The 13,382-nt window shown below is 41.0% G+C and overlaps 1 protein-coding gene across 3 annotated transcripts in view; it reads right to left on the bottom strand.

The window, feature by feature from the left end:
* Positions 1 to 13,382, bottom strand: part of LPAR3 (lysophosphatidic acid receptor 3) — a 79,225-nt gene that overhangs the window by 44,741 nt on the left and 21,102 nt on the right. Inside the window, exon 2 of one of the 3 annotated variants that reach the window (XM_030823448.1) lies at positions 6,847 to 7,603. In XM_030823448.1, coding sequence (XP_030679308.1) covers positions 6,847 to 7,582 — 736 coding nt within the window. In that variant the 5' untranslated portion in view covers positions 7,583 to 7,603. Of the gene's footprint in view, positions 1 to 6,842; positions 7,624 to 13,382 lie in introns of those variants that run through there. The other 2 variants (XM_012500406.2, XM_030823449.1) reach the window with 2 other exon arrangements.

Below are 13,382 nucleotides of genomic sequence, written 5' to 3'. Positions count from 1 at the left end.
TAGAGCCCATCTAAGGCCAAGATGGAAGTGAGGAAACCTGGGTTCTGCTTTTAGCTCCAGCATTTGAAAAGCCACCTACCTTCCCCTCAGCCTCAATTTCCTCATTTATTCATTGTAGTACATCTCAACAAGTGTGTGCCAGATAGGGTGCTAGCTGAGAGTACTAGCTGTTAGATATGCAAAGACAGATAAATAAGGTACAGTCCCTGACTTCGAAGGGGGTATACTCTAGTGCAAAATAAAGGCATGTAAACAATTAAGTACGTTGATTGTTGTATGGACAAGACTGACAGGCAGCCCAAGGGAAGCAGCAATCAGATTTACTCCAGTAGGGCAAAGGGAGATTCAAAGAAGATACACCTTTGAGTTAGGTCTTACAAGGTAAATGGGAGTTTCCCAGGCAGAACTCGGGGAAAGGTATCCCAACATCTGCAAAGGCTTAAAGAGTCAAAATGGGGGAAGCGCAAATAACTCATTATAGCTTGAGTATAGGATACATCTAGGGGAGTTGCCGGAAAATTGGATAATAATACCTTAACTACTTGCCTGGCAGGATTTCCATGAGACCAAAGAGAACAGTGTATTAAAACTGAAAAAGACACAGTACTGCAGAAACATCACGTGTGATTATTATTAGTACTCTAGCAAGGCTCTTTATGGTACTTAATTTTCACCCATTTCCTCCTAGCATGAGAACTTGAGCTATTGTTTCTTTGCTTACTGCTACTTTGCCTCCTTCCTCTCTCCCCTAAGAGAAGGAAGAGGATGATTTAGCATCAATCTAAGTGGAGAGGAGGGAGGAAGAAGTGAGAAGAAAAACAACCAGCTCCCTGTTTTAATTACCACAAGCCCTAAGTCCCTTTTCTAAGTCCCTTAACAACGATAATGTTTCATATTTTAAAAGAGTTCAGTGCTTTCTGGCAGAAAAATAAATCTTGACCCTCAAGATCATGGTTTTTCAAACGTTCTTGACAATAACTCATGAGAGGAGATACATTTTATATCACAACCCAGCACACACACAGGCACACAAGGAAAGGTTATAAAACAATACTGATACCTGTTAAATGCAACACACTCTGACATTTTCTCTTCTTTTTATGTCATTTTAAAAAGTGTTGCTTACAATCTCATCAGTGCATCAAAACTTACAGTTTGAAAAACATCACTAAAAGACAGGAGGGTTCACGGAAGACTTCAAAAGAATGGTTTGCAAGTCCCTTCACTCTTTCTTTTCTCTTGTATTTTAAGACACTGCAAAATACAGCAAAGTCCAGCCCATTTTCTGGGAAACAACAAAACACTTCTGTGCGCACAGTTCACATGGTGTGTTCTTTGACAATAAATGAGACTTTCCATGTGGGGTTTCTTGTGTGTTTGGTTGCTGTAGCTGATTAGGCTTGTTGGCAAGTAAGATTTCAAAACCCTTTCTTAGGCAGGGCCTTGGTGCTCTTTGGAAAGCAGGATCATATGTCTCCAATGTCTTTTCAATGAGAACATTCAATAAGCAACTTTTTTCACATAAAGGGCCCCATCACACATTCTAACCCAGAAGTGAGCAAGCATTTTGTCTCAGGGCTGCTGAAACAGGAACATGATGCCTAGATGCCTTTCCAATCATGCACACACAGATTGAAAACTCACATCACCATCATCACTACCACCACTACCCTCAAAGAAAGAGTCTGAATCCCCATGCTGTTAGCTTTTGTGTTCAACCAAAATCCCAAAGCTGGAAAGGAACACAAAGGTCATCTGGTCTACTCTCCTTCCAAAGAGGATAGCCAACTCCACTTTGCTGGTTTACAGGTGAGCTATTTTTCCCCTGCACCACAGCAAGTATTTGTGCTCTGTGGGGCCTTCCTCATGGTAATGCACAAGCTTTAAATGTTTCTATCATCACACTTCTGAGTATGCCATTTCTCCCCCTTAGAATGTGTCTTCCTCCAGCCCGTGCAAATCCCACCTATCCTTCCAGATTACATCCCAGCCCACTAAGAAGCCGTCTCCACACTCAACAGCCCCTGTCCATCCTTTCCTCTTCTGAAATAAGATTAAGCTCACTGAATTCATGCAACCATGTACCTCTTAGATACTGTTTAACAGACAGTTAATATGTACTTAGAGACTCACTTTCTAATATGTAAAAGAAGAGGGTTCGTAAGAAACTTTAGAATTTTTTTTTTTTTTTGATACGGAGTCTCACTCTGTCACCCAGGCTGGAGTGCAGGGGTGCCATCTTGGCTCACTGCAACCTCCACCTCCTGGGTTCAACCAATTCTCCTGCCTCAGCCTCCTGAGTAGCTGGAATTACAGGTGCCTACCATCACACCCAGCTAATTTTTGTATTTTTAGTAGAGACGGGGTCTCACCATGTTGGCCAGGATGGTCTCAAACTCCTGACCTCAAGTGATCTGCCCACCTCGGCCTCCCGAAGTGCTGGGATTATAGGCGTGAGCCACCACACCTGGACAGATTTAATCTTAAATGAATCTTTCCTACAAAATATGTATCAAGGAGTAAATGGAAATGTTTACATTTTGTCATAAAGACATTTAAATCCTGCAATTATTAAAAATATGAGTATTAAGCTATTCATCTCCACATAATCAGAATCAGCAATTAGATAATGGTTAATGCCAGCACTGTTGATTTTTCTAATATACTATCATTTGGGAGATGCTTGTTTTAGGCAATTGAATTCTCACATGTAGCATATAGGGAACTGGGGGCTTTCTCCCTAGAAAGATACTGTGGTAGGTGCTGCTGTCAAGGAAAGAGGCTCTGTGCTTGGATCCACAGAACTGTTTGGTGCTGCCCCACAAGATTCATATTCTCTCCCTCAGTCTCTCTCTCCCTCTCTCTCTCTCCACTCTTCCTTTTCATTCCCACCTTTGGTTACTAACTGTTATAAAGGATAATTGAACTTTGTAACTTGTAAAGAACTTAAAGATGGTCTATGCCACCTGAGGGAATAGGGAATCTAACCAAGAAAAGATGAGCTGATGTGCTGCAGATCATCCTTGTAGAAAATGAAAGAATTGGGGGTAAAGCCCAAATCTTTCTGTTATCTAGAGAAATCAGGAGCTGGAAGTCTTAAGCCTTACACCACCTAGCTCTTGAGTTTCATTTCCCTTGTCCCTGAACTTCCTGTCTTCCACCAGGTTCCTCTGTCTTACCATTAAGGAACTTCTGAGGTCCTTGACACCAAACTGTCTTCCTTCCATTAACCAATTCCCCAATGTTGTCTTATCTCAATCGCATGACTTCTCTTACCCTACTTGGAAATTTAATTGTTGATTATGGTTTTTCTCTTAGCCAATACCACACCTGCCACCTCCCAGCTCCTTTCTTTTAACCCCTTCCATAACTGTTGCAGACAAAATTACACACAAAACTGAAGCCAGTGACCACAACCATCTCACAAAGGGTCCTGTTCTCTCCACCTAGGGTTTTGGAATCCTTGTCTCTATCATGCTGTATACTATATTATAGTATGATGAGAAAAGAAAGTTTTCTTTTTAAGCAGGCAGGTAATTTCTCAAGACACATAGCCAAGCAAATGATTATGCCTACAATTAAGCAGGGACAGCAGCACAGTTCATTGACACTATCTGTAAACACCAAAGTTCATTCTTTATCAAAAACATCAATATCTTCTCCAGCTCGAGTGGAAATGCTGATTAATATGAACCCTCTCTTTCTTATTCTTGTCCATTTTCTTATCAAAGTGTCAACGGTATCAAAGCAGAAGACAGGACAAAAAGATGAGCAGTAAAAAGTCCAAATAAATCAAAAGTAGCCACAGAGTATGGTGGCAAACGTGAACTCTGGAGGCCAGCTGCACAGTGAGTCTCGGTTAACAGCTGAGTGACTGGACACACTGCTTAAACTCTCAGTTTCTCCATCTGGTAAATGGGTATAATAGTAGCACCTATCTCACACGGTTTCCATGAGAATTAACTAAGTTAATGTTTGTAAAAACACTTAGGACAATGCTTGGCACATATTAAGCACTATATAAATATCTGTTAAATAAATCCTCAGTTTGAAATCATTTTAACAATCACACTCTGTGTCTGCTGACCTCCAAATCTTACTAGCAGTTTCAGGACCTAGAGGCATTGTGAGGGTTTCTATACCACACCATACACATTCTGTATCCTCCACTATGAACTGCTACCTGATAATTCATTTTATAATTCCTTCTCATAAAAAGTAGGCAGAAATGTACTCCTGAACCTCTCTCAGCAACATTCCCCATTGCTGCAGCCACACACACAGTGAGAAATGGCCTCTCTGCCTTACAACACAAGGTCTGTGAAACCACAAAAGTTCTTGTTTGCCCACACATTACAAATTCTACCTGTAACCCAGAATTAGAACTGGGGAGTGGGGGCAATAGGCCACCTACTTCAGAGAAAATAAAACAAAGGGAAAATTCTAGGAAACCACATGTCTTCTTGGTACAGGGCTCACAGCCTTTCTCTCCTCCCTTTTTTTTTTTTTTTTTTTGTTTGGTTTTGTTTTTGTTTCTTAAGCTAGGCTCTTGCTCTGTTGTTCAGGCTGGAGTGCAGTGGTGCGATCACAGCTCACTCAACCTCAACCTCCCAGGTTCAAGCGATTCTCCCAACTCAGCCACCCAAGTAGCTGGGACTACAGGTATGCACCACCATGGCCAGCTCATTTTAGTATTTTTTGTAGAGATGGGGTTTCACCATGTTGCCCAGGCTCTTCCTTTCTTTCTTAATTTTACTCCAATCAGGCTCTTGGCTATACCAAATTTGATGATCTCAAGATCAGCACAAGTCCACCACTTTGGTAAGGCCAGCAACACCCGGTCGTACGCCACCTCTCAGGGTACCAACACTACTAATGCTTCCTCTCCTCGACTGCCTTCTTCTCTTTCTTCTAGTTCCCCAGAGTCTCCTGGGTTTTCCATCCCTTCTAGGGCTCCTTTGCTGGCTGCCCCTTACCTCCTGACCTCCTTACACTGGAGGGCCTGCCCTATGGCTCCATCCTCGGTCCTTCTCTCCTTCATATCCACATTCACGTTCATGGTGAGCTCATGCAGTCCTGTGATTTAAAATACCACTTCCCCCCAGGACTCTCAAATGTACATCTCCAGCCCAGACCTAAATCTTGAATTCCTGAGTCATACATCCAATGGTCCACTCAATAACATCGCCACACCCCTTGGATGTCTAATAGGTTCCTAAATTTAGCTTGTCCAAAACCAAACTCCTGATCCTCCCCCAAAACGTCCTCCTCTTCAGTCTTCCTCATCTTGGTTAATGACATTCCCCACCTTCTCCTCCACCTCTCATCTTCCCCTCTACCTTACCCATCAGTAAATCCTTTAAAAAACATCCGGAATCTGGCCAGGTGCGGTGGCTCACCCCTGTAATCCCAGTACTGTGGGAGGCCGAGGCAGGTGGATGGCTTGAGCTCAGGAGTTCGAGACTAGCCTGGGCAACATGGTGAAACCCTGTCTCTAAAAAAATTACAAAAATTAGCCGGGCCTGGTGGCACAGGCCTATAATCCCAGCTACTTGGGTGGCTGAGGTAGAAGGATCACTTGAGACCAGGAGGCGGATGTTGCAGTGAGCTGAGATTGCACCACTGCACTATAGCCTGGATGACAGAGTCAGGCCCTGTCTCAAAAACAAAAAAACAAAAAAACAGAATCTGACCATCACCTTCAACTACCATCTGGCCATGGTGATCTCTCCCAAGTACTGAAATACTCTATTAACCCATTTATGCCAGGGGTTGCAAATTTTTTTTGTGAAAAATCAGAACTTGGCAATGACCTTGAGCGGTAGGATATAAATAACTCCCACAAGCTTAGCATTCCAATAATGGAACACTAGGCATAAACAGGTTAAACAATTTTCCTGTTTTTGCTATTGCCTCACTACAGCAGTTTCTTAAAACAGTAGCCAGAGAGATACTATTAAAATATAAGTCAGATCATGTCACTCCCCTGTTTAAAACCTTCCCATAGCTTCTCATCTCACGTGAGACCGGCCCAGCCAACATGGAGAAACCACATCTCTACTAAAAATACAAAAATTAGCTGGGCATGGTGGTGCGCTGCCTGTAATCCCAGCTACTTGGGAGGCTGCGGCAGGAGAATCACTTGAACCCGGGAGGTGGAGGCTGCAGTGAGCTGAGATGGCGACACTGCACTCTAGCCTGGGTGACAGAGTGAGTGAGATTCCAGCAAAAAAGAAAAAAGAAAAAAAATGAAAAGCTGAAGTCCTTATAACAACATGACCCTACATCATCTGAGTAGCCCACCCCCTACCCCATCAGCTCCCTGACCTCATCTTCTCCTGCTCCCCCTGCTTGATCCACGCAGCCACAGTGGCTTCCTTGCTGGTCAGGGCTCCTGTGCTTATTGCTTCTCCCACCTGGAACACGTTTCTCCCACCTGGAACATCCTTCCCCAGACACCAGTATGGTTCGCTCTGACTGCCTTCACACCTCTACTCAAAAGTCATCTTCCAGGCATCCCTCACAACACTTTTTTAAAGTGCAAACGATACTACCTGCTTAGCTTAGCACTCTCCAGCTCCCTTCCCTGCTTTATTTTTCCTTCCTTCCCTGATTCATTTTTCCATGGGAGACTCATCTTATTTTACTTATTTTGTTTACCCCCATTAGAATACTTATTTTGTTTTTCCTTATTAGAGTGTAAGCTCCAGGTGGGTGGTGATTTATGTCCATTCTTGCTCACTGCTGCATTCTTACTGCCTAGTAAGTGCCTGGTACACCGCAGATGCTCTATAAAGATTTGCTGAATGAATGGGAATGATGGTTTGCTTGGGTCCTCTTACCTACCTAAGACAGTCATCACCGTCTTCATTAGCTTCATGGGTGTCCTCCGGCGGCTGATGGACCCACTTGTATGAGGAGACAAGACGTTGGTTTTCCTCTTGACGTACATGTAGATCCGCAGGTACACCACAACCATGATGAAGAAGGCCATGAGGTTGGACACTGTCCAGAAAACAAGGTAACTCCTGCTGTAAATGGGGGCCAGGGAAGAGCAGGCAGAGATGTTGCAGAGGCAATTCCAGCCCAGTGTGGGGACCGCCCCCATAAAAATGGCGATGGCCCAGACAAGCAAAATGAGCAGCGTCACCCTCTTTTTGGTCAGGTTGCTATGGACCCGCATCCTCATGATTGACATGTGCCTCTCCACGGCAATAACCAGCAAGTTGGTGAGGGAAGCAGTCAAGCTAGTGTCCAGAAGCCCCTGGCGGAGAAACCAGCGGTTGACAGTCAAAGTTTTTGAAACTGGGCCTGTGTTAAACATCAGGAATACATAGGCAATTCCAGCGAAGAAATCGGCAGCAGCTAAATTAGCCAACAGGTAGTAGAAGGGGAAATGAAACTTTCTGTTTTTGATCACTGCCGCGATGACCAGAGAATTAGAAAAAAAAATAAACAGGCAGAAAAACGTCCCAACACACAAAACAATCACAAGCTTTGTTCCTGTCCAGTCATCGACAGTATCAGTGTTGCTCCTATTATAAAAAAAGTCCATGTGCTTATCATAGTGACACTCATTCATTGTGGAGAAGAAGTGAACATCCTAGAAAGAAATTTAAAGAAAAAACAAATATCATTTGTAAAATCAGTCACTAAACCATCAATTGCTATTTCTAAGCCCCTTCTGGCTAACTCCCATCAAGGGAGTTGAAGACCTGAAGTGTCAGGTCCTTTGCTCCAGGACATAGCCCTGACCTCCTACCACAGCATTTAGCTCACATTTTAATTGTTTGTTTCCCAGGCTAGGCCGCTCAGGTTAGGAGGACGTATCTCTATTTTGTTCACCATTATAACCCTAGGATTCAGTTGCTCTGTCTGCCTCATGGGGGGCAATTATTGGTGGGTTGGCTGGCTGGCTGAATGAATGAATGAATTCCCATGGAGGCATCAACAGGGCAAATGTGCTGAGCCCTGCAATATCCACTCTGCACTGGTAACAATGACAACACATTATGTTAATGCCTCCTCCTGGCTCCCAGTTCATTAGTTATTTATGGATATGTTCATTAATCAACGGCAGGTTGGTAATTCCAGGTACATTCTTCCCAAGATAATAGGAGTTGAATTACCATTCACATAACCAAATAGATTCCCCAAGAGACCAATTTTCTGTGACTTCTGATTCCACTCCTGATCCTCCTTTTGCCGTCTTTTGGTTTCAACAAACAACTCTGATATTCACATATTAGGCATATGATGCAGGGATGGAGACTTTGGTCCCAATATCTCCCTTCCTTACCTTTTGTTCACTTCTTCCTTATAGTCTCCTAACCCAAACTGTACCAATGTGAACCTGCTCACTGGATTTTCCAGCATTCCTCAACACGGCAGGTGGAGGAGGATCGGGCTTCCATAGGCAAGACTGAGATTTGGAATTGGGGCAGATCTCCAACTCAATGTGGAAGTGAGAACATATCTACTAAGTGAGGGCATGTTCTTCGGACACTTGTCTGAAAGAAGACCCCAAACTGGGATATCAGGCAGACACTAATACTCGCAGTAAAAGATCTCTTGAATCCCAAAAGCGAGGGATCTTGGCCAAGGAAGGGCTGGGCAGAAGCCCCACGGATGCCCATCTGTCTACACATGGTGGGGAAAGCCAAGTATTCTGCCTCACAGCGGTCTGGTCACAGCCATGAATGGTCCTACGGAAGAAGATTGGGCTTAGGGTCAGGGTTCTAGCTTCTGGGAAGAATGACCATCTGCTCCCTCACTGAGAATGAGGCTGCAGCTTATTCCCTGGAGAACCAGAGATTCAGTCGGCAGAGGGACTGAGCAGCCCTCTGGGAGCTGTGACAGTAAAAGCACAGTAGAAGCCCACAGATTTTAAAGTTCCTGAAAATTCTGAAATCTAATACCACAACCAGAATCAAGAAGACCAGATAACAATATTAAGTAGTACAAAATAGAAATGTATCTCAGTCTTTTTTTTAATTTATATTTTAATGGTATAATGATACTTTTACATGAATTAGATATTGCTTTTTGGCCATAGCAAATGGGAGGTAAATATCATTTTATATGCTTAAAAAAAAACTGGGAGTAGTCTCAAGAGACAAATGGTTCCAGTATCTTTCAATTACAAGAAAGGAAGACTCAATTTTCATAATGACAAAATAAAAATTACTCTCTTTGGCAGACAGTCACCAATATTTAACTGTAAATATCAAATAAATTCATATGGTATTATTTATACTATATCATAATTTTCCCAAATTAAAAATACAGATAGTATAATTTTAATAGCTTCACAATATTCTATTATATGAATAGGCCACACCTTACTTAACTAATCCTAAATACTGGACATTAGGGTTGCTTCCTGTATTTCACTTTCATAAGCAAGGCTACATTCTTGTGCATTAATCTTTATATATCTAGCCAATTGTTTCTTTAGGAATAACTCATAGATTTCAAATTGAAGTAAAGGATATAAATCTATTTAAGGGTTTCTGATACATCTTGTCAAACTGCACTTAAGAGAGATAGTATTTTTTTTTTTTTCCAAGATGGAGTTTTGCTCTGTCGCCCAGGCTGGAGTACAGCAGTGCAATCTTGGCTCACTGCAACCTCTGCCTCCTGGGTTCAAGCAATTCTCCTGTCTCAGCCTCCTGAGTAGCTGGGACTACAGGCGCGTGCCAGCATGCCCGGCTAATTTTTGTGTTTTTAGTAGAGACGGGGTTTCACCATGTTGGCCAGGCTGGTCTCGAACTCCTGATCTCAGGTGATCCGCTCACCTTGGCCTCCCAAAGTGCTGAGATTACAAGCACGAGCCATCACACCCAGCCTGAGAGATCATATTTTTAATTCTACCAGCAGCATATAAGAGTTAAATACAAGGTGCTAATCTAGTGAAATTCAATTTAAACATTTAAAGAGAAATACAGCTTTCAACCATGTTGAAAGTATACAGAAATTCAAGACAAACAATCCGAGAACCACTTGTTATGGTCTGAATGTTTGTGTGCCTCCAAAATTCATGCTGACACCTAACCCTAACTGCAGTGATATTAATAGGTGGGGACTTTGGGAAGTGAATGGGATTAGTGCCCTTATTGAAGAAGCCTGAGGGAACTCGTGAGACCCTTTTTGCCACACCACTATTCAAGGACACAGCATTTGCCCCCTTCTGGAAGCAGAGACCAGGCCCTCACCAGACACCAAATCTGCTGATGCTTTGATCTTGGACCTCCTAGCTTCCAGCATAGTGAGCAATAAATTTCTGTTATTTATTAATTACCTAAAGTATTTTTATCATTGCAACAGGAATAGACTAAGACACCACATGAGAAATTTTAATAATACAATTATTATGTGTCTTTTCTAATTAAAAATAATGGATATATTTTACTTTGTTACATGCTCTATATATCTAAGAGAAACATATTTTTAATTTAAAAGTTATATTATCTTTGACTAATTTATTAGAAATATAAAGATGAGTATGTCACAAAAACATTGGAATTAAGACACTACAGAAATACTGCTCAAATTTTCCTAATTTTATTTTGAAGGATCTTAACATTTTAGTTTTATTTCTTACATGTGGTCAAATTTTTAATTATATCAAGCACTAAAACCTCAATGATTTTTACTTCAAAAATCTTCAAATTCAACTGCCTCTTGTCAAAACCAAAACAGTTTAAGACATGTTTTTAGCAAAAATTGCCCTGAGACTGCAAAGCAATTTTGTCCTACAAAGTTGAGACATCACAGAAAAACTATGATTAGCCAGAACTCCCACTAAGCAGCACTGTACCCTGGCTCCAGATCCTACTTTTGAGAGAAACAGGCAATGAGAGAAAAAAACTTCGTATAGGAAATTGGTGAAAAAGATTGCACAGGATGGAATACTATACAGTCCATGAAAAACATACTCATTATGAAGTTGCGGTAATACAAGAAAAAGCCCATGTCATTGCTTTAATATACAATACACATAACAAAAATTTATTTGTGTTGACTATACAGAAAAAGATAATGAAAAAAATCTTGAAATGTAAATAGTTAAGAATGGTGGAACTGCAAGTCATTTTTAAAAAATTCTTTCCAATTTTTTCCATCTACCACATTTTCTGTAATAAGTAAATCAAGACTTTTAATTAGGAGCATATATTCTACTTAATGTATTCTATCTTTCTTCTACAATTATGGCTTTGAAAAATCAATGTTCAAAGGAAAAGTCTCAAAGATTTGCATATGTTCAGTTTATTCTTACGAGCACAGCACACTTTAGGGTTTTTCAGTGACAACAAAAATAAAATAGTTTTCTACTTAATCTTCACATAACCAAAACTTGACTTGCTAAATCCTGACCACACCAGGATTTAGCTTTCACCAATTCTCCTATAAAACATTTCCTAATGCCATCACCACAGATCTCCCCAGTACACATTATCTACAGATTATCACATTGTCTTAGCTAGAAATTACCAAAAACTTTTAGCAAGCTTATAACAAATGACTGATTTATTATTATCTCTCGGCCTCCCTTAACCCTTAAAATATGATTCTGTGATTTTCAACAAATTAATCAGTTACTTCAGTCCTAGCCTAAATGTTCCCTCCACAAAGATACTTTTCTGACTAATTCAAGATAGCTCCACAGCTCTCATTCTCAGAGAGCCCTTGTTTACCTCCATCGGAGCTACCCAGTTGCTTGTGACCCAGTATTTTCTTTTATGTTTAAGAATTTATTGTCCATCTCCCACCCCTAGACCGTTCCACTCCAGCAGAGCAGGGAACCTGCCTATCATGCTCATATCTATAGGATCAGTATTTGTTGAATGAATGAATGAATCTCTGTCCTACACGATCTTTTTCCATGTCTAAAATGAAAAGGTTCTGTGAAATGCCTTTGCTGACTTATACATCAATCACTAAGTATGACAATTAGTGAGCTCTGTCACCTATTAACTAAGTGTTTTCAGGTACATTACTTAATATCTCTACTTTATTATTACTATTTTTCATTATTAATATTTCAGTGCTTATCTGTGCCAGGTACTGAACTAAGCATTTTACATGGATTATCTCATGGTATCCTCCCAACAATGATGCAGATACTATTATTACACTCATTATGCATTTGAGAAAACTGAAGCACCCTTGCCTAAGGTTACACAGCTAGGAGTGGGAGACCCTGGATTCTATTCAGGCAGCCTCATTCTACAGCCTGCATTCTTATCTGCAACACTACACTTTATCTCCACAGGCATGTGAAACGCCAGACAGAACCAAGGACTATATTTATACTTACAAGAGTTATAGAATTACCAAAATAGAATGATCTGATCAAATCACATTAAAAGACTGCCCCATACTATAAAAAACAGGGCATTCTAAATAGCCTTTGGCCTTTTCTTTTTTTTTTTCTTAACCCTAGGGTAGAAAAGACACTTTTCTGAAAATATGTTTTCAACTTTTATGGTAAGTAGGATACAATATGGTCAATTTCAGGACCAGGTTAACATTGCTCAACTTTACTTCTGTCAAATCCCAAGCTGTTTTTTGTTTGTTTTTATGCTAAAGGTTTAGAGGGTTTGATAGTTCTAACCTAGAAACAAAAGATGCTAAACTTTGGAGCAATTACCACAACTTCAAACTTCAGTAATTTAAGACTTCATAAAATGATGGTTTAGAAAGTCTATATGTGGAATCCAAATGAAAACTTCATGAGCAAAGCTTTCATTTAGACTCTTCCAAACTTGCTTCCCTGAAAAAATGTCCAGCCAGCCCAGAATGTGGAAACAATTATGAAAATTAAGACATTTGAAAACCACTCAAGCAGCTTTTATTTCTAGCTACATCTTACCAGACAAGTTGCTGCCTGGCCTTTTAGCTGGCTTTCAATAACAATCTCTTCTTCCTCCTAGAAAGAAGTATGGTACATCAAAGACATGGTCAGTCAATACTGTACATATCTTCTTTCTCTAAGGTTCACAAATGTAGACCAGTCCTCTCCTCTTGGGAAACTCTATCCAGATTGGGAGTTGGATGTTAGGTTAGTTGGTACTCTAGCAACCAATCATGGGTCAGCAATCACGTCTGTTCACTGAATTCTTTTTAATAATTCATGTTAATGGCAAAATCAGGATAGCATGGAAGATTTAAATCCACATGAAATCCCAGAGGTTCCTTTTAGCCATTAGTTTCAAGGCCTTTGCACTTGCCATTCCCTCTGCCCAGAAGACTTTTCCCCAAGATACCCAGGGGGCTCATTTCTCTACCTCATTCCTGCTCAAATTCATTTCCTCAGAGATCCCTTCCCTGCCACTCTTTAAAGAGCACCCCATGCCTCCACCCCCTGCTGCACTTAAGCC

This window comes from Nomascus leucogenys, chromosome 12 (genome assembly GCF_006542625.1).
Source record: "Nomascus leucogenys isolate Asia chromosome 12, Asia_NLE_v1, whole genome shotgun sequence".
In the NCBI taxonomy this organism is placed as follows: domain Eukaryota; kingdom Metazoa; phylum Chordata; class Mammalia; order Primates; family Hylobatidae; genus Nomascus; species Nomascus leucogenys.
The sequence above is the reverse complement of the archived record's forward strand: the minus strand, read 5'-3'. Positions and strand labels throughout refer to the sequence as shown.